The sequence below is a fragment of the Xylocopa sonorina genome, chromosome 15 (assembly GCF_050948175.1).
Source record: "Xylocopa sonorina isolate GNS202 chromosome 15, iyXylSono1_principal, whole genome shotgun sequence".
NCBI classification, from domain to species: Eukaryota; Metazoa; Arthropoda; class Insecta; order Hymenoptera; family Apidae; genus Xylocopa; species Xylocopa sonorina.
In genome coordinates, this window is record NC_135207.1 from 4,842,009 (window position 1) to 4,866,098 (window position 24,090).

Consider the following 24,090-nt stretch of genomic DNA (forward strand, 5'->3'; position numbering starts at 1 on the left):
CTTCGCGAAAACGGCTGTCGGTGTCAGGGTCGATCCTTGGTACGATCTCGCTCCTTTCGAGTGTGATCTCATTCACCGTCACGGGGCGGGCGCGGAGGTAATTATCGCGTTGCGTTTTCCATCGCTGTGTGTCGCAATCGCCTGCAACTTATCGCCACGAGCCACTGGAACGTGGCTGGTTAGAACGCGCTCGTACGATCCATCGACGATCGACCTTCTTCGAACGATCGCATTATTGCATGGGAATTTGGTACACGTGTCATATTCTCGCGATCGTGCGAACATTCACGATCGATCTTGGCGAGAATCGCACAGAGATAACGCGATGACGGCGAACGATTAAGAAAAGAGGCTGCGAGGTGTTAATTAACCGAGGAACGATTTTCTGTTGCAGGTAGCCGGTTCGATAATCGGCAAGGGTGGCCAGAATATCACCAAACTGAGAAGTCAGGTAAGCCGTTGCTCCTCCTTCCGTTGGTCGTTTCCGTTTCCCTCGATCTTGTCCCCCTTTTCAAACGTTCGCGCACGTACTTACGGGGGGGACAAGCGCGAGTGGCAGAAGAAGCCGAGAAACGATCGGAAACAGAAATGAGATGAAATTTAGACAAGAAGATCGTGAGAACGAACGTTAACGACGAATATATACGCTGATGGTAGATTATCGCTTCGGGATGCTCAGCCGGCGATATGGTCGATTTTCAACGGAGAATCATCGTATTTTTCACGAGCTTCTTGCTCCGTTCTCGCAACTAATCTCTCATGCGAATTTCTAGAGGCGACCACGATACTGTTGTCGATCGATCAACGTCTTCGATTAGCTGGAATGTTAGGGGAACTCCGATGAGTGTATTTCTGAAACGTGTGTGCAGACGAGAATCGTATTAGCTCTGCTGTGTAGCGTTTTCTTACTCTTTCTCTCTCTTTCTCTTTCTCCTCTCTCTCTCTCTCTCTCTCTCACTCTCTTTCTATTTCTCTCTATCTATCTGTCTATCTCTATCTCGAGTAGCCTGTTTTTACTAGTCGATAAATCTAGCAGAGTATTCTTGTTACTGTTATTATTGTTGTTATTATTTTTATTTTCTAGGCAGCATTTGAAATCGTTCCTTTGAATAACACATACGACAGATGGAAAATGCAGTATATATAATACATACAATACACACACACGTACGAAATATTTTCATCGCGCATTTGGTTCTTGAACTGGGGGAGGTTTCCATCGTCTCCCGCAATCTGCAGGCTCGCCTCTAACCGGCACCACGACTCGCTTCCCTCGCTATCTCAGGTGTCTCGAGAAGACCGTCACGAATCCACGGGATCGTGCCACGAGAGAAACGCGTGGGCGTGATACTACGCTCGACCCTGAACGATTGATTAAAGATGCGGCCCGAGCGTCGACGAGTAAAGCCTGTTGCACGCGTCCGATTGATCGACCGTTTTCTATTTCATCTTCGAGCCATTAATTATTCATGGGAAGCGCGTCGAAACTAACGCGTTCGCGATACAACAGAAACTCTCCCAATTCCACCTGCTCGATTCGAGATAGACGAAACACGAATTTCGAACGTGTTCCCTCGACGCGTCGAATCGCCTTTAACTTTTTGTTTAACCGCCTTTCGTTCGTCGATATTTGTTCGAACCTTGAAAACAAGACGCGTAAATGTATTTAAAAAAAGAAAAAAAAAACAGGCGAAATTATGCACAGCGATAGCAAGTTTGTTATATTTGTCTGGAGCGTGGAAAATTTTTTCAAGGAAAGGGGAGAACGCGCAACTGGGTCGAAATTAGCTCCAAAGGCCGCAGCGTCGTTAATCAAATTATAGACGATTCTTTCTTATCTGGTTTACGTTTGATCTCCCGACTCGATCCATTAGTATTATTAACTTGATTATTACATGCTCGATCGAGAGCGTGCAGAGCGGTAGAAAATGGGAAGAGTACATATTGACGCCTGGCGAGGGTAAAGGTGCAGTCGTGGTCTATTCTAATTTAATCCGTAACCACGAACGTTCGCTTCGATCCGTAGCGTGTAACAGGCATTGCACTCGCGAGCTTCCCGATCAATTTTTTTTTTTTGTTGCGTAACATCGATTGTTCGCCTCGACGATTATTTTCCATCGTCCTTGAGACGCCGACGAGACTCACCCTGCACGAACCAAATGATCGTAGGTTCGCAGACTCGTGAATAATTCTCGCTTGCGCGCGATGAAGACGAGGAAGCAAGCCTCGAATCGATCACTCGCGACCAGCGGCTCTTTTGTCGATCGCATAACACCCGAAGCGCATTTCCAATGATCGTTCGATGCGCAGGTTATCGCGGCGTGACACACAGTCGTGAACGTGAGCTCAAACCATCGTCGAGCCTCGTTTAAGCTCACGTTTCGATCAACGATCGAATCGATCAGCGAATTAATCCATCACGGATCGAGCACATATCATCGTCGTAAATAAGATTCACAGTTGTGTGTCTGCGTGTCTATGTGCGTTGTGCGATCTTTCCATTCTTTTTATTTATTTTTTTTTTTTTTTATTTTGATACACGACAGCCAATGGCAACGAATCAGTATCGTACGATGAAACGCGAGAACGTGGAGAACACGCGGAGTCAGGGACAAAATAGAGTGGACGCAGTGAATACGTTCGGTGAAGCTCTTTCCCAAGCGTACTGTTTACTCGATTACTACTCGAAGGACGGACGATGGAATTTTTAAGACACTCTTAACGATCAATTAATTTATTATCACCCGTCTATCGTCACTCTTCGCTACATCCATGAGAAACTTCTCGCACCGTTGCGTGCCGTCTCGTTTCAACGCAAACGGAATAATAGCCGTAAAGCGTAGCCTTCCGGCGAATGGTCCGAACTGTTGGCCGCACGATGAACGCGAAATTAACCGACAACAAAACCAGTAATCCCCACTCGATCTTGTCCCTGGTAGTACATGAAATCGCGCGTCGAAGGCGAGAATCCGTGCGCCGTTCAAGCGACGCTCCTCTCCGCGTGACCTAAAAGATGGAAGGCCAGGAGGTGTGCAAAACGAACCGAGCTGCGCCGAGGAACTGACAAATCTCGGGGGATAATCGTGTTTTTTTTTGGGTCGTGGAGACATTTTCACCGTCCGCGGCTGCTTTCGTCCACGTCCCCCTTTTGCGCCGTTGGCACCCCGCGGGGTGTCCCTTCCTCGTTAAACGAACGGGGAGAGAAACGCTCGAACTGCGTCAACCGGCTGACGGGGAGGTCCGAAACTTGGCGAAACTCGCGCACGACGGAGAAATATTTGCAAGCGATCGTATCTTTGGGTGGTCCGTTCGCGCGTCTACTTTTTTATGGCTACACAGCACGCGAGTGAGTCGAGAAGGAGCAAAAAATGGTTAAATTCGCCGCGCGAGATGATCTATCGGCAAGCAAAGGGTTAACAATCGCAGCGAACGTGATAAAACATTCGATGGACTGGCGGATTCGTAATTCGGGCACGTAGCATAGTGGCTTAGAAGGCTAGAATAGGGAAGTGCGGGACGCTTTGCGAAATTGCACGTTAATTATTAAAACTTCCTCTAATTAGCCACGCTTAAGCGACTTCGTTAGCAATTGAAATACCGCGCGAATCGGCGTCGAGGTTCAGCCGGCGTCAATTAACTGTGGAAAGAGAGAAAGAACGGAAGGGTAAGGGGGTGGTAGGAGATGGCGAGGCTGGCCGTGAATACCGTTTTCAGAATATTTACAGCAACGCGGATATAATGGGGGTTGATTCATCGCGGATAATGCAGTTGCGTTTCCTTGCGTTTCCCGTCGAATTCCCGCGGGAGACTGCCTCGACGGACACTTCCGAGTCGTTTCTCTAATTAATTTCATTCTTCCTTAGCGCGATTTAATTTCCCATTTAAATCTCGCCAGTCCCAACGTTATTTAACCCTCTGCAGCGTACGCGCGCGAGCTTAGTAAGTCGCGATCTTTTCAAATCTTTCTTTGTACCAAGAACGCGTAGAGGGTCAGACGAGTTCGAGAAATATTCCAAGAAGCTAGAGGAGCATTCGCGTACCTTGCAAATATTTCTCCGATCGGTCGCGTGCACTCGAGAAATAGAACTACCGCCGATTGGTAGCACAGGAGGAACAGTTTAGGGGATGGTTGGGGGTGGGTTGCACGGAGCGTAGAACGCGCAACTCACGATTGAACGAAACGGGAGGTGGGCAATGGGGTTTAGAAGGTTAAGCCGCGAAAATTAATCGAGACGTGAGAGACGTGATGCCTAACTTGGTTGATGATTTGTGCCCTGGCCCCGCCCCAACCCCGGCGTTGCCCCCCTGGTGTTGCCTTGCCGTTGCCCTGCCGTTGCCCTGCCCGGAACTACGGACCCTGACTCGATCGGCAAATGGACCACCCTACCAACAATCGACAACAACCACCAACCAACCACCAATGAACCAACCACCAACCACCACGGCCCGACAGTACAAAGCCTCAATAATTGTACCCGATTGCCCCGGACCCGAACGGTAATGACCAAACACCACTACTTAATGTCTTATTTTTCTTTGTCTCTAATTACAAAAGAGTACCTTTTTAAATGGCGACGACACGTGGATCGCTGTTGCTATATTTTTGTTTCTCTTTCTTTCTGTTGGTCTTTTTTTTTCTTTTTTTTTTCTTTCTTTCTTTCTTTGTCAAATCGAACGACAGCGACGTTCTCTCTGTTGATGATTCTCTCTCTCTTTATTCTGTATGTCTATCTTATCTGTCTCACTCTCTCTCTCTCTCTCTCTCTCTCTCTCTCTACTTCTCCCTTCTGCCCATCTTTCTTTCTCTCTCTGTAATACTGTCCGTCCATTTCTCTGTTCTTCTACACCGTTTTTATAGCGTTATACCCGTTTCTCTCTCACCCGTCTGTCTCGTCTTCGCCTCTTTGTGCCTGAATCGCCTGTGTCTGTTCGTTCCTTCGTTCGTTCGTCTCGTACCCGCCTGCGTCTCTCTCTTTCTCTCTCTTTCTCACTCTGTCTCTTTTAGCCTTGTACACGTCCTCGGCATCCAGCATCTCCGACGTCGTTGCACGATGATTCATCGCCGCGAGCCAAGGGCGGGTGTACGCGAGCTTTCGAACGAGGAACACGCGCGTTATCCTGGACGCACAGAGTTCGTGACTACACCTGCCACCACCTGCGGTTGCATGTCCTCTGTCTTCCCCTACCACCCTCCCCGCAGATCATCGTCCTTTCTCTTCGTCCTGGATCGTACACTCCGCCTACATCTCTTTCTTCGCCTGTGCATCCGTGGTTATACCTCGAAGCTTTCATTGTTGCAACCGAACGAGTGAATCGAAGGTCCGTTCAGAGGAGAGGGAGCTCTCCTCGCTGCTTGTCGCTTTGCCTGTCCTGCATTCCCGTTTTCTCCACCCTCTCCTTTGCTCTGGTTAGGAATTTTACGAAAAATTGTACGCGTTTCAGTGGTGTGAACGTACACGTACCATCTCGAGTGTGCCATGGTATGTTCGCATCTAAATACGTGTATACGTATTTACGAAATGAAATTGCAGATGTGATAATCCTGTTAAATTAGCCACCATCGAAGGGGTTAGAGTAAATAGAAGAATGGTACAAAGATGGTATAAATTGCTTAACGTTCTACCAGTTCGTAGCGAAAGCTTTGCCAATAGTTTGCCCAGCCAGACGGTTGTACAATTGTCCCAACGCGTAGGAGAACCATCCTAATCCGATCTGACCCTTTCAGTCTTCCTCTTTGCTCCTCTATCTATGATCTGTCTTTTACTTTGTTCGTTTCTGTTCGGATCGTCTCGCGTACGCGGACAAAACACGCTCGACACCAACCACACGCTCCGATGAATACCACACCTCACGATTTTGTTGTGTCGGGGATAGTTTATGATGTGTACACTCGTGTTTGTGTCTCTCTATCTCTCTCTCTATCTTATTTTCATCCTCCCCGCCTCTCTCTCTCTCTTTCTATTACTGTCTCTTTTTTTCTTTCTAATTTTTGTGGCTAACACGGATGCTAATCCGTGGAACGAGGCGGGTACACTGCCGATTCCACGCTTAACGTCGATATGTCACGCTTACTTTTTAGGTACGCCCCACTGATCAACGCACCACCTGACCGTCATCGTCCTGGTAGAGAATTGCCGGCGTGATCATTTAAAAAAAAAAAAAAAAAAGAAACGAGAAAACTATCCGCGAGTCGAAAGTCATTACCGATCTCTCTCTCAGCCGCGTGTCTCGGCCTCGTTCCGAACCCTTTCGTCGCTGGGCCAACTTTGGCGCACGGTTGGCTGATCTTTGACAACCCTTCGGGTGTCCCCTGGGTGCGCATCCAGTATTCCACGGATGGTTCTCGAGTAGGATACCAATCGAATTAGAAACACGAGGACGAAATTCTGCAACGCGAACGAAAGCGCAGCGAATCTAGTCTCGGCGTCATCTTGGATGTTCGCCTCATCGAAACGTACAACGAAGGGCTTTCAATTGTCGCACTGCGTATTCTTACGGATATCTGGCGAACGTAGAATCCGACGTTGGATCGTTTCTCAATTCGCAAGTCGATACGTTTAACGCGTCCAGTCTAAGAGGATCTTGGGGTGGTTTACGAGAATGGTAGCAGACAGATTGAACGCGTCTCAGAAGAAAATAGACGCTCGCAGGCTCTAATATTGAACGAACCTTTAATTGGAATTAGGTGGTAGCCGCGCGAAGCTTAATTAACCGCGTTACTTGGAAAATCGCGGGCAATTAAGATGTCTATCGTCAATTTCGCGTACGCCGCGTCTGCCGTTGCCTCTTTGGTTTAAGAGACTGTCGCGCCGTCGGATTGTAATAAGAATTTATCCTCGTACCGGGACGTCACGTGCCGTGGCAATAAATTATTTTTATCGCCGGCTGTAAATGTCCCCCGGGCCGCTTTTAATGCGATTTCTATTCGGGACCGAGATGGACATATTAAGTTTATTAGCTCAACGTCGTACCGTTTCGCCCGAAACTTCCGCACTTATCTCTGTCCCATTTTTTCCCCAGCAGAATTCGAAACAATTCCTTGCCCAATTTATGGAACCGTGGACCTGCAGCGCCCGTTTATAATTCAGAATTGCCTCGCGCGCCCCGACAATTAGCTAGCCTGGCTACCCGCGCGTCCGTAATTTTCGCTCCGTCGAATAATTCATTGTTTATTGTCCAAGAATATTAACGTTGCTTTAAATCGCGCACCGGCAGCCTCGTAGACGCGCGAAATTATTAAATCGAACGGGAACTTCGCTCGTTCCAGAGCGCGCGCCGGGTAGAAAATAATTCGATTTCGTTAATGCATTTTATAATTAACGCACCGCTGCAGCGACAATGATTTTCATATAATAAGATTCCGTCGATACGTCGACGGTGATCGAATTATCAATTGAAACAATGCGAACGTTAGTCTCTACCAATCTCGAGAGTGTTTCGTTTCATACGGAATCGGTGATGCGCAACCTTTCTCTGTCACGCGAAACATACCATTGGTACTATAATCTTTATCGTGTTATTTATCGAAAATTGAATCGTATGATCTTTGCGAAAATTATATTCGACCATTTCGACTGCACGCGAGTGGATTGTGTAAACAAAATGGGTAACAGGTTGCTCGTCGTTGTGGTAAACGATTCAGAGAACGACGAGAAAGAAAGAAGCAGATCCGGGATACGATCGAACTCAATTAGCGATCGTCCACACCTGTGCACGTTCATTACAGGTTAATCAAGCAGGAATATTCGACCTCGAACAGTTCCCAAAGAAAGAGACAATTCTCCTTTTCTCTCCACGACAATCGCAACAGGTTTCGAAGGAGAGGAAACCAGTTAACTCAGACCTTTTCATTTCGTTCATCGATCGATTCCCACATCGATCCTTTCCTCGACTGGAAGAACGTCTTCAACTAGACAAATCGTAGTTTCCATTTGTTCAAATCTTTCAAACACTTCATTCTAAATTTTTAGATATAGTTCTATCTTAGAGCTGCTTCTTAGTCTCGCAGAGAATGTGAAAACCCATCGATCAGCTTTCGTTCCAATGGCGATGACTTTCGACAGACGCATCCTATTCGAAACACACACGGTTCATCGTCTCGTTGTACATCCTCGTCGTTCGCGCGCGACTGTTAAAGTATCCGGGGAGAGCAGGGGTAGTTTTGGTAGCCGTCTTCGCGTCTACCCAAAGGTCTATTTATACATACCAATGGCGTTTCCATACAGTTTCCTAAAATTGCAACCGCTGTCAGTATAGTTGATCCCAGTAACTCATATAGATATAGATCTCGTCTGTAGGCCCATAAATTTCTCTAGCTAACAGATCGCGTCTGTTCGATGCGTGCCATCCGCGATCCATCCTGGCTTGACGAACTTTTCGCAGTTATTACGACGTATATATATATACAGGGTGTATCGTCCCTTGTATGCAAACGTGTACACTCAACGGACACGTCACTGGTATCTGCAAATGGGCCTCGTCGAAATCGTTCCCTCGCGGTTCACATTTGCCGGACGATCTCGTGTTTGGTGATCGCGAGACGGCACCCGCTGTCACAGAGGAGAGGAACAAGCGCGATCAACCCTAGACTGGTAGGGTGAATGCCAGAGCGCCGCGTCTACGTAATTTGGTGGGGTGGGATCGGCTCGATGGAGACGGGAAAAATGGTTACCAGCTGATAGCGATACAGGCTGAGTCACGCGACGGGGACAAGTCGTACGTGGGTACCTCTCTGCTTCGATTACCGATTCGAACCAGCGATAATGGAGAGAGTTCGGTGGTTCGATGGATTTCGAACCCCCTCAGCGTGGACGTACGCGTCGTGAGAACAGTTTTTTTCGATCGTGGGTAACGCGTACGTTTGTGTCATCGGTGATTTTCGATAAGAGATATGGTTGGGGAAAAGGGTGTTCCCTGGTGGAACTTCGTGATCGTATTTGGCTTTTAATGTAAGAGCTTTATCGGCAGCGCGCGATTTCTAACGTTTCAGATGGATCTGTTCGATGAGTAATTCTTTATGGTATTTGTAACTGTATCAGAGAATCGTATGATTAGTCGTCTTTCGTGACATACAGATTAGTCGTGGATACGTATAGGTGACTTGTTTCTAGGTACTCCTGAATCATTGTTAAGCTCGTCGATGTTGCACGTGTCACAGGTTACATTTGTTTCAGTAGAACCGGAAAAAGGTGGGCTCTCCGAGTAAAAGTACGACTTGCCCTGGCTGCATGATTCGTTCTACATCGTACTGTCTCACATTTTTTCAATCTCACAAGCGTGTGACTACTGGCACTAACACTGGATTAACTTCGACTGAAATTCTGTGTCGCTAAAATACAACGTTCAATTAAAAAAAGAAAAGAAATGGAGGATTGTGTCACTAAACAAACATCGATCGATTCATCTCACTCTCTTCCATGGCGAGGATTAACGTGCACTCACGTTTCAGCTAAAGTAGACGAAATCTCAGCTTCACTGTGGAACACTGGAACATTGTTGCTCGTTCTAACACCACTCTACCAGTCGATGGTTAACATTAACAAATAACCACGCGATTTTCTGCAAAAGAAAGCTCGTAGGCTGTTAGCTTTGCGGCAGGTAAAAAAAAACCTATGAGATCGCTCTCAAAGATTACGATATCGTTAAAAAAGAATTGCGAAATGGACACGTCTAGGGGGAATATTTCAGTGTTTTATTTTTTAATTTTTTTTTATGTATTTTTTAGAACAAGTACTAAGGGTGGCCAGCAAGTTCTCGACTTGACAGAATTGATTTCCAAACGTTTACTAGCGATAGTTACTATTCGAGCGTGCTTGTCTCTATCGTCTCCCTGAAAATTACCGTATATTTCCTTGCTCTTCGCTGCTTTCGTAGAACAATAGAAGCGACAGCTTTGAGCTCTCTCTCTAAACGAAGATTGAACCCTCTCCGATCGCCATAAAACTTCACTAGAGACCTCGATCGAGCCGTTGTATTTATCCGAGAGTTTACTGGCCACCCGGCCCGGTATCGATTCCTCCGCAGAGACAAACGCGCACGGGCTGGATTGATCCTGTCAATACGCGCGCGACTTCCGGTTTCCTTCGAGAGCACGCTCCCTCGAAACCAGGAGTACATAAACGTGTCGCGGTTAATCGAATCGTGTCGACGGAAATACGTTTCCCTCCCTCGATGGAAATAAGTCGCGGGAAATGTTTCGCGCGTGAAACTTTTTCTCGCGCCACTTCCGTCGGCCACTGGCCCCCTCGTCCCGTTCGCCGGTACCACGAGGATCGACGGCGTTCGAAGAGCTGCCCGTTGTAAATCCGCGTTACTCTCCACGTTTGTTCTCGCGAGGTTCGCGGAGCAACCGAAGAGTCACGGTGACTCGTTAACGTTCGAAGAGACGATTGAAATTCCACGCGATCGCCACGGTCCTTTGCCAATTTTTGCCAACGGTATGCTTGTCGCGCGACTGGCGATGAAATTCGCCGATAGAACGGTACGTTTCGTCCGTGGTAACCGACGAGAGGGAGGGTGGGTGGAAACGAGACGCGATACTCGGCAGTTTCTCAGGCAGACTCCGCGGGAGACCATTAAAAAGAAGGAGCGGAAAGAAAGGGTGGGAACAGACGGAGGACCGCGGGTTGATTTGTGCCCCTCTCGTCGTTTCAGAAGTTCCGTGTTTATCTTGGGGCCCCGTCCCCGGCAAGTTTTCTCGTCGCTCTTCAAGTGATATTTCCCGTCGTGCCTCTGTCCACATTTCATTCAGTCAGCCAGAGGCCGCCCGAGGAGAGACGAGAGGCGGCCGATCGTTTGTAAACGAGACGGTGTACGAGTTGCGCCGCTTGAATTTCGCTCGCGGATCAGGCTTAAAGGAGTCTGTTAGCCGAGAGAATTGCCAGGCTCTCTCTTCAGTAGAATAAAATCGTTGGTTACGCGAGGAATCGAGGGATTACGATAAGAAAGATATTACTGAACTAATAGTTGCATGTACAGAAATATATTTTTTTAAATAAGACGAGCATTTTTAAGCAGAACAGTTGTCGCTGTTGAGACTTTTGCGTGTAGAATGAGATCTTTGGTAAGAATTATCTGAATATTTTGTAAGCATTGCCACTTAGCTTCGTCAGGGGTTGAAAGATACGCTGATAACTAGCGTAACTTACCTGTAATGCTTCCAAAAGCTGAGGGAATTGTTAGCAAAGGGACACTTAAAAGTCTAAAAAGTGATAAATGTCACGCATCCGTAACATTCGACTCGCGTCTACGTATGAAACATTTAAGTTTATTCGTAGGTCCAGAAAAAACTACCCCTATTCGAGAATCTTAACCATTTCCGTGCGCAGACGCGCGTCAGGCGTTACACGAGGCGCAAACGTTTGAACATCTAAAATTGGGTTCCTCTTCGAGTTCCTTCGAGCGCGATTCGCGTATTTCCACGGGTAATTTTCAATGAGACGCGGGGGTGGGTGGGCGGGGAGCGTGGAATTTGGTCGACACGATTCGATGAGGAAGAGCGACGTGTGTAGCACGTAATTACCGCGTTCGTCGACCGAGGACCCGAGTAATTGTTGGAGTGTTTTTGATTCTAGGGTGCTCACCATCAGCTCGGATCTGGCCACCGTTCTCCAGGTGTTGAACGAGGTCGTACCTAATCTCGAGGAGGTGAGTGTTGCTACCAGAAGAGGATCACGCGGGAAAAGAAATGACTCAATCGTGAGACTTTTCACATGTTTTTCTTACCTTAGTAGAACTGTTAAGCCGATTGCGATTAGAGAGTACGAGAGGATTGGTTCGGGAACTGTTAGCACCTTAATCGCTTCAGACCTCGAATCATCGAAAGAAACCGTTCGATGCTTCGAGTTTGCCGTTTCGTTCTAAATTTTCGCTTGAATTGTCAGAGAAGTGAGACGAGGTGCTAATTAGTACCGTCCAAACGCGATTAGAATGTCCAGAGGCAATCGAACTTTTTTTTTTGCAACTGCATGAGTGTATTTCAAAAGGAAAGACATTGATGAAACTCGTTTAAAAGTGGTTCGACTTGCATGGACGGTACACTCGGTAGTTGTACGAAATAATCGGCGCTATTCGATTAGCAGTGTTACTCGTGGACGTGGTAACGACGGTTCAGAGGTCGCGTTTCAAATACCGTGGAAACTATGAATATTCACAAGCGTTCCGCGAAGTATGGTAATTACCATAAGTTTCGACATCGCAATTGAGAAATAAGAGAATAGATATAATGCTCGCGTAGAACGACTCGAAACGCGTTACCACGCGTAAAAGCTAAATGAAAAGGGGGAAAAAAAGGAGAAAAACAGTAGAAGGGAAATGGAGAAAAATCTCGTAATCGGTAGAGAGAAACAGAGCTGACTCGCGATTAGAGTAGTCATAACAATGTTCGAAATTGCGAACCGCGTCGGCGATAGCAACGCACAGATCATCGGACGGGGAAATGTATTCGATGATACCGTTTCAGAATGGGTCGCGACACGGCAGCGACGAGATCGACGTGCGCATGCTGGTGCACCAGAGCCAAGCTGGATGCATAATCGGCAAGGGAGGGCTAAAGATCAAGGAGCTTCGCGAGGTGAGTCATAAATGCTTGCACGCCGTTAAAAGCTAAACGCGCGGAACGTACATCGGTTTTACGATTCTGTCACGTTCGACTTCGTGCCAAGGCCTTGCAGCGTGCACGTCCGACGAGTTGGGCCGTCCTCGATGCCATTTACGCGATCCCCTTATTAATGGCCCTGGCCATTCGAACGTTTTGGAACCGTTTCCGTTTCCGTTATCTTTTAGACGCATGCCTTTAGCGCAACGATGTCGTGTCTACTGTTTCTAACAAACGACGCTTCGCTCTTTACGTTATACCCTACTTGTTTTATCGTTGACGTTCAAGAGAATTTTTTCTACGTATAGCTCGAACATTCGTAGAACAAACATGGCGCGATACAAAGCGAGAATTATCCGGTTGAAACGGTAGCTATGGCGTATGTTGGTAGCTGTTTCAAGATAGCGTCTTGATGGAGAAGTGTTTTAATCCTGTGAAATGGAAACCGTGAAATACTACCATCTGTGAGATAAGAATTTTAAATAATCGCGCAGTAGAAATTGGTACAATTTTCTAAGAGAACGGTCCGCTTACGGATCTAACTTAATGGAGGTTCTTACGCTCGTACATTGGGGTGTTTCAGTGATTTACGTTACGTAATAAATAGAAGGCTGGGAAGGTTGTTTCACCAGGGAAAAGTAGGTCCCCTAAGTGGATTAGAATTGAGATTACAAGCATTAAATCATTAATCCCGCGACCGATTCCTCGCCTTGGCTCGGCACACTTCAAATAATCTATTGCACAAGCGCCACTAATAAATCTGGAATTCCACCGTCCACGAGAATAATGAGGGAATTATTCAGCGTTTCCTGCCGTTTTCTTCCTCCTCGCGTCGCGAGGTCGCCTCGTCTAATTAAGGAAAATAACAGAAACCACGTACCAGCGAATCCTCTCCTCGTGTCTCGACTCCATTACTTTCACTCCGTTCTGTCGCGACTCTTTACATCCGTGCGATCAAATGAACAATTTTTAAGCTACATCGATTCCATCCTTCTCGATACGTATATATACACACACATACACGATGAAGTTTCGTCTGATATACGAAACACTTTGAACGAGTCTCGAAACAGATCGAGCCTCTGCACGGAAACAGAGAGTTTGAAGTTGATAAACGAGCCGGTCGAAAATACCAATTGAGCCTGGTTTTAATTAGCGGAACCACTTCGGAATATTCCAGGCGACGGAATATGCAACGTGGCCAAGTGGCTCGTTACGTTTTCGCGTTCAGAAGAGAGTAAAAACCGACCGATGCAGACCCTTTGTCCAACCCCACTCGACGCCCGCGACTTTTCATCTTCCGTGCTTTGTCGGATATTCTCCCTTTTTCTTCTCCGCCCGTCTTCCCTCGATCTTGACACACTCGCCTGTCTGACGACGAGTGTTTCGCCGTTCCGTCACGAGATTTAAGAACCGACCAAGAATTCATTTATCGAAGAACCTGCGTAAAAATTGTTCCAAACATTTCTCCCTTGATAAATAAAGAAAAAAAAAGGACGATATGGAGACGACATGGCGAATGCCATTCAGCGACGCCGCTCGATCGTCCCTTTCGATCGATGTCCAAAGGGGGTGGTTTCATCGATCCTTCGCATAGCTGATTTTTCTCACGTTCGCGTAAGGTTTCGTTGAATGGAGAAGGGAAATTTCGCGGCACGCTCGAGCAGAATCTAAAGGGAAATTTCGAGGCGTGGAAATGAAATTCGACGCGTCGACTTGTTCATGGACGTAATCCAAACTTTAATGGTCCCGCGGTTTCCCGATCCGTTTTCCTCCCGTTTGCCTCGTTTTCCACACCCTGGCACTGCACTTTGCTTCGGGTGCCGCGACATTGTCGTCGATCGCACCCCCTCCGGTTTCTCTCCGTCAACAATAAGCGGCGCCATTTCGATACTCTCGAGCGCCCTTAGCGCGCGCAATATTTCGCGTATTCTGACTCTGGAGACGCGTCTCGTTTATTGTGATACTTCCGGGAGCCTGGCGCCGGATGTCTCCCGTTCGAAGCAATAAAACCGGCTTGTTCGCGCTACGCTGGCCTCTCAATGTTTCTCCTAATTTTTTGTTTCCTTTAAGCGCGAAACGCGCTTGCAATTGCTTGTTATTCCTTGGTTCTCGCGCAGGTGAACAAGTTGCAGGGCCTCGTTGCTCTTCCTCGCGGTGATCACTGATCCATTTTGTGTTACTTCCGTTTCATTTTCGTGGCTAGCGTTGGATTTAGTGATCGATGGAATTGATTCAGTTCTAGAAATAGAGAAAACTCTGGCAACTTTTCTTGTGATTTGTAATCTTTTTTTGGAGACGGAGAGAAGAAACAGGAAACTAATGCGTTCGTTCTTTTATGATTGTTTCAATATTTCCACGATATTCCTTCGAGTGGTTAAACAGATTTGCAAAGTTGTGCCGGTCGGTCGTCGACGGTGTCGTCCAGTTTTCCCATTCGCTCGTAATTACGCTCGTTCACCCCTGTTTCGCCTGTTTCTCCTCGCTCAATTACGTCGACGTGTTCCGAAAAAAACGAAAAAAAAAAAAATGAAAGTGTATCTCTCTTCTGCTTTCGAGTTCGTTAGTCGACCAGGACGAATTGAAACTCGCCGATTACGCGGATGCATTAAAACTTTCCAGTCTGAAACCGTCTCCACCGTGTACGCTCGCATCCCCTGCCACTCTTGATAGCCATATAGAACATATTTCCCTCTTTTTATCAAACGAACCGTCTTACACTTTGGTCGTCCAATCAAAGTTTTTGGCCAATCGTTTCGAAAGATTAGACTCGACCAAGTTCTAAGAATCCCATTTCGTAGCAATGGCTGGCGCGCAGTGATCCGAGGCACTTGGAATTCTTAGATTCCAAGCGTTTAATATGAGAAGAGCGTATGGTTGGCGTTCAACTTTGGCGGAGCCGATTCGATCAGCTTGGTGGGGGTTTCTCGATAGATCGATTAACGAGGAAAACGCAGAGGACAATTAACGTAACAGCACGTACAGAATGTACAGTGTGCGAAGCTTTGGAGGAGGATAATGACGGATTGAGGACACGCTCGTTTCGTTCGTTTCCGTATGACCGTGGTAATACGTACGCGGACAGTAATTGTCGCAGGGAACGCGACCACGAACTTCTGTCGTGCAGAGCTGGCTGGATCCTTACGTAAGCTCGTTTTATGGATGGTAGCGATCGCGTAACAGGCTCGTCGGCTATTAATATGGTGTATTGATTAGCGGGGTCGATCAATAAGGGCTGCGTTGTTCGTGATCGCGAATGAAATTAGTATTGCGACACAGTGGAGGAGTTTAGGAATGGCTGGACGAATTTTATTGGATTTCTCGTGAACGATTTTTACGGATAATATCAATTTATTACATTTTTCGAGTGCAATAAGAGAAGAAAGTAATAAATAACACGGAATGACTTGGTAACTAAATCGATAGCCGTTTTCGTCGCTATATTTGTAAAGTAATAGGAGTAACCCTGATGAGAAATGAACGAAACACGTTTTCGGATAGTCCACGAACACGTGATTCATCCTACTATTAAATGTTAATTTAGCGTATTAAAATTCCAAAGGCGAAACGGTATAATGAATCTATCACTAATTAAGCCGCACGATAAGAAGCTATATACACCAAACAGCAATACCGCCATCTGACGTGATCCGTTGAAACCTGAACGCGCGCAGTGATCTAGCAACGCGTGGAACACTTACCTTTCTCAAATTCAAACGGTTCGTTCAAACGAAATTAAATAAACGAACGGAAATGATGAAAACGACGAGACTCGTTGTACTCGACGATAACGAATTTAACAATGAAATTCTACTCTTTACGTGTAACATGGTTACACGTCGTACAAGAACCAACGCTTGCACGGACTATCGATTCTTTCGAGTGACAGGCCATTCCAATTTCCACGAGAAGTAACATAACCGTGATGCATGCGACGTTGATGTCCCGGGTCGCTTATTTCGCCCCTCCGGAGGATCACGTTTCGCCTAAAATCGATGCGTGCCACTTGAAAATACCCTCGAAACTTCCACTGGGCGCCTTGATCTTTGAAAAAGCTGCGGTTTTAAGGTTCCACGAAGACGCGAAGAAACGGTGGAATTCAACGTCGACTTTCTTTTGGCCCCTCTTTCGTTCGACGATGTTCTCGTGCTTTCTAAATAACCACGGGACACGGCAAGCGGGGCGGATCGTCGGGCGGAGGGTAAAAAAGCTTTACCCTTAGCGGGCTCGAAATTAATTCCGGGAAAGTACGCCAGATAATTATGCACACGCGATGCCTTTATTATTGTCGTGTCTATCTGTCGTTGACGCATTGTCTACGCGCGAGACGTTCACCAGCGCGCCATGCTGGTTGCCAATTTTTCTCGAATTCCTCGTTAAAGCACATGCATCGTACGTGGCGGTTTCGAGAAGCGAGTTTTCGAGGAATGCCAGTGTTCCGTCGAGGCAAGACCCGCGTTTCTTTTCTTCAAACTTACTTCCGTTCGCGCCGTCCTAGCCAGAATTGCCGAGGAGATATCCGCGGCATTTCTTGCGTTGCTTCGCCGCAGAAATTTGTATGCATTTCTGCGGACACGAATTGAATTAACGCCACGCAAACGGACCGTTTAAACTCTTGCTTGCTTATGATAAGACAAGAAGCAAGAACCTCCAAGTTCTCTCGTGATACTGGCATTAACGGCGTATTTGATAAAGGGTGCAATAAAATTCTGGACTTTATACCAACCGAAAGAGTATATATTGTCGGTTGAACGTTGGACAGCGAAGAAGTCTTGTTAACGTTAGATTCGAGGCTCTCGAGTGTACCAGATCGTCGAAGGGTTGACGTAATTTAAATACAACGACAGAAAAAAAAAAACAAGAATTTAAACTTGCTGCGTTTAGAAAAAATATGAAAGAATGATATCGCATGATCGCAGCAAGAGCCAGAAGGATCCGGTTCCCGTTGTCCGTGAGGGGCAACAATGGCCGCGAAATGGGCACCTACCGTGGCTTCCCTAATAGTTAGGCTTCAGGTTTTTCCCGGTGCTCTCCTGGGCGATCAGCGCCATGTGTTGCTATGGGCAGTCCTCGAAGGTCCACGCGGCACGCAATCCAAACAGGTGCTAGCGAACCAGGTAACCGACGGTTTCTAACAGCTGCCACGCCAGGTGCAGCTGCCTTCCCCGGACGTCGTGACACGCGGCAACAGGAGCTTTTCACGTGCAGCCATCGTCCTTTTCGATTTCCATCGTTCGCCTTTTCGACCTGGGAAACGTGGACGTCCGTCCGCGAGCCGCTCCAACCCAAACTTTCCCTCGCCTTTTTCCTCGCTTTTCAGCCTCCTCCAGTTCTCGCATCTTCCGCTTCGTCGGGTCAGCTGTTTTTTTTTCCTAGCTCCAGGTAGTCTTCCAAGAATTTTTCATTGATTAGATTAATTCGAGAAGGGTGTTTTAGAAGTTCGTCGAAAATTGCTTAAATCAGAGGTCGTTTCACTTGTTCAAAGTTCCCCGTGGTTTCTGAGATAATTTTATTCGTGTTCCTTAATCACGAATTTTAACGCGATTCAGTCGTAAAATGAAATATCAGACTCCCTCGCGAAACTGCTAGCAGAATACGGTTTTAGTTGGAAATGGACCAATCCACGTCCTTTTGTGTGAAAGAGTTGAGAGTCGGTGAGGGAATATATTCGTAAAATTTGTTCATTTCTTAGAACAAACTTCTTTCAATGTTATTTACGAAAATACAATTTGTAAAGTTACAATAAAGGACTTGGGATAGAATGGTATTGCTCCAAAGCGTAGAATTGCAACCGAGGTCAGAATGTCGACTCGTACGTGGCCCTGGAATTTTGGAAATTACTGCTCCGTCGGAAACTTGGAGCCGTCCGGAAACGTTGACCCCCCCTACCGTGCCCTTCCGTCAGTCGACGCTCCTCGAACAGGCCGCGCAACTTTCCCTTTTCCCGAGGGTTAGGTACGGGGCCACGCTAGCAAAGCTGCATGTTTCAGACCTGGAATAATGAAAAGCAGCGGCTGGTAATTCCCTTCGTGGATGAATGAAGGTGGGTGGAGTCTGAACAGCGGCCGAAACGGAATCAGGGGCGCATGACAGTCCTTCGAACCCTCTGCCTTTTCAGTTCCCGGTCGATCGTCCGCGCGCGAGGATCTTACCAGTTCCTCCACCGGGCCCTCGCTACTTACCCTCGAGTCGTTCTTGCCTTCGTGGATCGAATCGATCGTCGCGGTTACTCGCTTTGGTGTTCACCGGAAACATTGTGCTCTCCGTGTCCTTTGCGGCAATGAGAAATGGATTTTCGAGTTTCGTACTGTCTCTTGGTGGTCGTAGGTACGTGTGTAATTCTTTTTTTTTTTTATTTTTATGTTGCTGTTCCTTGGATTTCTTAACGATCGATGGAACGAGGGGAACGTGTGTTTCCGTGAGTGTAACTATACGAGCTTTTTAAGGGTTGTTTATTGTTGCAAGTTGGGAAGTTAGAGTTCTTTTTTGGTAGGAGGAAGAGATGGTTTTATGGAATTTCTTTAGAGGTTCGCTTTTCTACTTTTCCAACTGTTTCGAGCTGAGAAAGTTTTATGAGACAGATGCGATCACTTCGTCGATCAGATTGGTGGTTAAATCGAGTCTTGATTTCCTCAAGTATACTACGAAGTTACGCGTTCGACAATAGAGAATTACTTTTCATTTTTAGTAAATTAAAATTAAATACATGTATAATTTCTCTGGTTGAAGAAACGTGGAAAATATCGAGTTCAGATAATCTTCTAAATTAACACGATGGTGCTTCAATTTAATCTTGTGGCAACCCTCGTTGCGTTCATCGAATGCACGTAGGTGTCGGATCTCGTGGACAAAACCGAGAAGGGAAGTCGAGGAAGCGGCGAACCACGAACTGCCGCTGCTTCCGACCGAGGTGTCGAGAAAACGGGCGAAATCGCTTCTTTAACGGCCACCCTTTGCGGGGAAGGTCCTTCGATGCTATCGGTTTTCTGTTTGGAGGGAAACGTTTCAATTTCTTATCCATGCTTTTTCCCTTTAATTCCGATCAATTTTTTCACATTGCGCACAATTTTAATTGCACATTTTTATCCAATTATTGTTATTACTAACAATAATAATTTTGTTAGTAATAATAATTACTGAAACTCGTCACTTGTAGTACATCCACAGTGCTTTGGAATAATTTTTGTCGTCACTCTTCGCCCTCACGAATTGTTCCGATGCAACGAAATCTGCTTGCACTCGACAAACGTAGAACCTACCCTTAAGAATCACTGATTCGCGACGAACGTGTCCATCCTTGAACGCGTCGCTCTTTCGACAACTCGAGCCAAGTCTCGAATTAATTTCGAAACGAGGATCAATTCATGGAAGAGCATTTCAATTACTTCACCCCCGGGCCGTTGTCCTCTTTTTTCCGCGTGACGCGTGTCACGGGTCAACGCGCAAAACGGCGCAAAATAACAGCCGCGGGGGGTGGCGCAATCTCGAGATCGCCTTCGCGCCGGCCAATGTTTCCCCTCCGACAATTACGTAATACGACCCCCGCGAGACGTAAAGTCGCGGCGGTGACGTACGTAAAAATGCTCACGCGAGAGCGGCCAGATTCCGTCCCCTTTCTTTTCGCCTCTTTTACACCCTCTGTCCTTCTTCCTATAACCAGGGGGTGGCGCTACCCCGGGTCGAGAAGCCAAGATAAGCGAACGAGATCTCGCGTGTCATTCCGCTATAATTCTCGACGGCAATTTATGCTTTTCGCAGAAAAGCTGCTGGGATCGAGGGTACCGTGGGGTGGGAAACTAAAAGAGACGCGAGTCCGTTTCTAGCCCGCGGGTGGGAGGCGCGGCTCGCGAAGAGGAAGTGGTGGAAACGCGAAAAGGGAGCCACTTTGCCGAGGACAATATCGCGTATCTTAGCTACTTGGTAAAATAAACAGCCATCTTCTTCCTCTTTCGCCAATCCGTCCCTCTTTAACCCGTTACGCTCTACATTTTCATACGTTGCTCCAAGCCCTCGCACTTTGCTTGTCCTGTTGGCAGTAACTCTCGCTTCCTGACAGTGATTGCTGGCGAAAAGTAAACTTCGACTCGCGCCCCTATCCTTTTCATTGTTCTTCTCCGTTCGTTGATTTCTCATTTTATTTGTTACCGCTTATTTTCCTCGCTGTTCCAGTCGTCTCCACCGGATAGCGTTTTTCTTTCCTGTTTGTATTTGCTTTTCTTGGGGTAACACTCTTTTTCCTTTCAACTGCGCCACGTTCTTCGTAGCTCCCGGTTTAATTCCCGGTTCCGTCGAAGCAGCATTCCAGAGATCGTAACGTCTAATCTCTCCTCAATCCCGTTTTCCTGTAATCTCCCCCGGTTTTTATTTTTCTTCGCGCATCCTCTTTTTACACCACTCGTCACTGGATCTTCTCGCATCGGTTTACTTCGTCCCGCTTTCTCCGTCTATTATCCTCACCGTTTCGTTCCTCCGCGTCGAACCACCCTTTCTCTCTCAACAAGTTTTCCGCTGTTTGTTTTCCTTACTTTTCTGTTTTCCTTAGCAGATCTTCCCGGCGATTCATCAGTCGGTACCTTCCTTATTTTATTCTATTACCCGACTCAACTTTTGTTCCACGGAAACAACGCACTTTCCCTCGCAACAATCAGACTTCTGTTCCACCCCCGCAACCCCCGTCTTCTTTTTCCGTTTTAATTCCATTTCCATCGCGTCTTCTGCCTCCAAATTCCTCCGGCTTCTCGGCTTGCTTCCGCGTTTCTATGACGGGGCTTTCGCATTGAATTTCCCGCACCATCGTAGATGGGGGTGGAGAGGGGGCGAGAGGGATATTCTCATGAGAAGGCAGCCCCTGCACGCGGCCGTATTCTTACGCAAACAACCAGCCGCACCGATGAGCTCAAAGACTGTTTATTAAAAAGCTTTTAGCGATATTAGACTGTCCACGAGGAAATCCCCTTCGAGCAACAAGGCGTTCACGGAGATTTCTTCGGGCTCTCCCGTCCACCCTCCATTTCGGGTTGCACCGTTCAAATGGGAACGGTGAATTACGCGGGCAATTGCCAGTTGCGAAGTGCTCTGCTTTAAAATTGTTTTCGCAATCGTTTATCCGCGACGCTAACAGGATAAGGGATTTGTCAAAAGACGGAAAACGTTGGTTTACAACAGTGGTTCCCAATCGGTGTCCCGTAAGCATTTTGCAAGTGCTCCACGGATTTAGTCGCTAATTCAAAGTGTACGTACCGTACAAAGTAAAACTGTTCCGCAGCCTAGAAAAGGTTGGCAACCACTGGTTTACGAGTATGAAACTTCGCGTAAAGGTGTGTGCCAAACAACAGTTTTCGTGGTGCTCGATTTTTCAAAATTTCTAACGTGAAACAGAACGTAACCGAAGAGACGGATTATCAATTAAAAGAAATTATAAAGTATTTTTTTCTCTGTGCTGCTGTACTTGTGGATCATTTTACTTGAGTACACAGTTAGTCGCGATTATTTTTGTCGACTCATATACATTTGCAATCGGCTTGAGATGTTATGCGCTTAGTAGAATGTTACATAAAACGCGTTCAAAACAACATTGCTATTTACTGCTTGATTGAATATTAAGAGATTTATTTATCAAACTGGCTGATAAGGTACTTCTTGCAATATTTTTCTCTCTCTCTTTCTCTTCCACTTCTAAAAATACTAAGATAATTTTGTCGTTAAAAGATTACTTAAATTTCTGTTTACCTAAGAACCATCTCCCGTTTATATATCTTCCATATATCTTAAGTAAATAAGGATATGTGTTACATAAATATAATGCGATAAGATAAATTTATAAACGTCATGCTTCTCAACAACATCAGTCATACGACAGTATCAAAGCAGATACTCATAAACATTAACTTTATTCAACCAATAGAAAACGCACACATAACGATGGATACAAAACGATGACTACTATGTTAGATTAAAAAAATATTATCAACGAAGTAGCAATCGCGCAACAGTTACGATCGTACGACGATTCGCGAGACATGCAAAGCAGTGCTCGCGAACTTCGCGGAATCTTCAATTCCGTAACATCAAAGTCGCATTTCGCGAAGAGCACGCTTTCGCCCAATTACCACGATCCCTGATGCGTGGCCAACATTTGCAGACTCCTCTTCAGCTGTGATGCGCAACGATCCGCGTCCGTTGACGACGCTAATTGTCCTCTCCTCGCGCGATCGTTAATCGATCCTGCGAGCCTTGCTCCTCTTCCTGTAGAAAGTGTTCACGGTCGTCGCGAGCACGACTTCCTTCCGCTGGGTTTCGAGCCCCACGGCTATGCTTTCTTCTTCTGGTGGGCGCGGTTTTGCGGCGAGCGAGCCTGGCTGACTGCTCGACACATGTGGAGAACCGCATATCCTTCCGTCCTGCGGCCAGCCATCTGCCTCGCGTCCGCGCTTCCGGCCATCCTCTCTTCGAACTCTTTTCCACCCCCGTTCGTTCGCCCCTCTGGCTCTTCCTCTCTTTTTGCGCCCCGTTTCGAGGAACGAGGGAAGCTCGTTACGTAAGATACGTGTTATTTCGCTGTTCTTGGTTTCGTTTCTCTCTTAGATTGTTGAAAGCATGGAGCCTCTTAATTTTAAATTTTGTATTCACGATTAGATCAGTTTGTTGTCTTCTATTGTACTTTTTGATAATTTTATTCACGTTGCTCTTTGTATTATGGCATAGTATTACGCGTATGGTTTACTGTGCAAGTAACTCTTTGTTCGTTCGTCCCAACGGAAATGGAAGCAATATTTCCTAGAAACATATACGATCATACACGTCGCGGGATTTGAGTGAGTGAATCTCCGCGAATAAATTGCAGTCGCGAACAGTGAACAGGAAATGAAACGGGAATAAGAAATAAAGATAATTGGGGGTGTAGGTCGGGCGGAGGACAGAAACGGGAAAAATCGAACGGAAACCGCATCGATTTCCGTCTTTCGTCGGTTAAGTGGCTTTCCACGGCTAGCAACGGAATGTTTAATAATACCTTTCAACCCTTTGTGACTCGGGAAGAATTCCTCGTTCGAGGAGAAAGGTATTCCCGGTTGTTTCGTCTACCTCGAACGCTTGCCATCGACTCGCAAAGCAACGCGACTTTTTATCCCCCCTTCAGCTTAATTTGCAAGTGAAAAGGAATTCGCTGAAGAGCAATATGCATCAGGGAATATCGATTCGGTTTCTTGCGAGAGAGATTCATCGTTCGTAGCGAATTTATTGGCCCGTTTGAGCGATCCTGTTCTCTGCTACAACAAACATTAACTCGCTAAGAACTTGTTGAAATGTCAATAGAAAAAAGCTGTTAATATGCAATGTCACGTTGCTTCGTAATGATGTGCAATATACTTGGTACAAAGTAAAGAGATTAAACAGGGGATCGACAATGTTTGTCTTTTATCAATGACTCGTTCGATGGTTTTTTACAAACTCCGTCCGCATCGTCATATGACGCGATCGACTGCGAATCAAGGTGG

At 46.6% G+C, this 24,090-nt stretch overlaps 1 protein-coding gene across 6 annotated transcripts in view; it reads left to right on the forward strand.

Moving 5' to 3' along the window:
• The window catches only part of Hnrnp-k (Heterogeneous nuclear ribonucleoprotein K), a 94,300-nt gene that overhangs the window by 51,004 nt on the left and 19,206 nt on the right, over positions 1-24,090 (forward strand). For 5 of the 6 annotated variants that reach the window (XM_076907154.1, XM_076907152.1, XM_076907150.1 and 2 more), the window contains 4 exons: positions 395-451; positions 4,454-4,497; positions 11,574-11,697; positions 12,461-12,571. In XM_076907154.1, coding sequence (XP_076763269.1) covers positions 395-451; positions 4,454-4,497; positions 11,574-11,697; positions 12,461-12,571 — 336 coding nt within the window. The remainder of the gene's footprint in view (positions 1-394; positions 452-4,453; positions 4,498-11,573; positions 11,698-12,460; positions 12,572-24,090) is intronic. The other variant, XM_076907151.1, reaches the window with a different exon arrangement.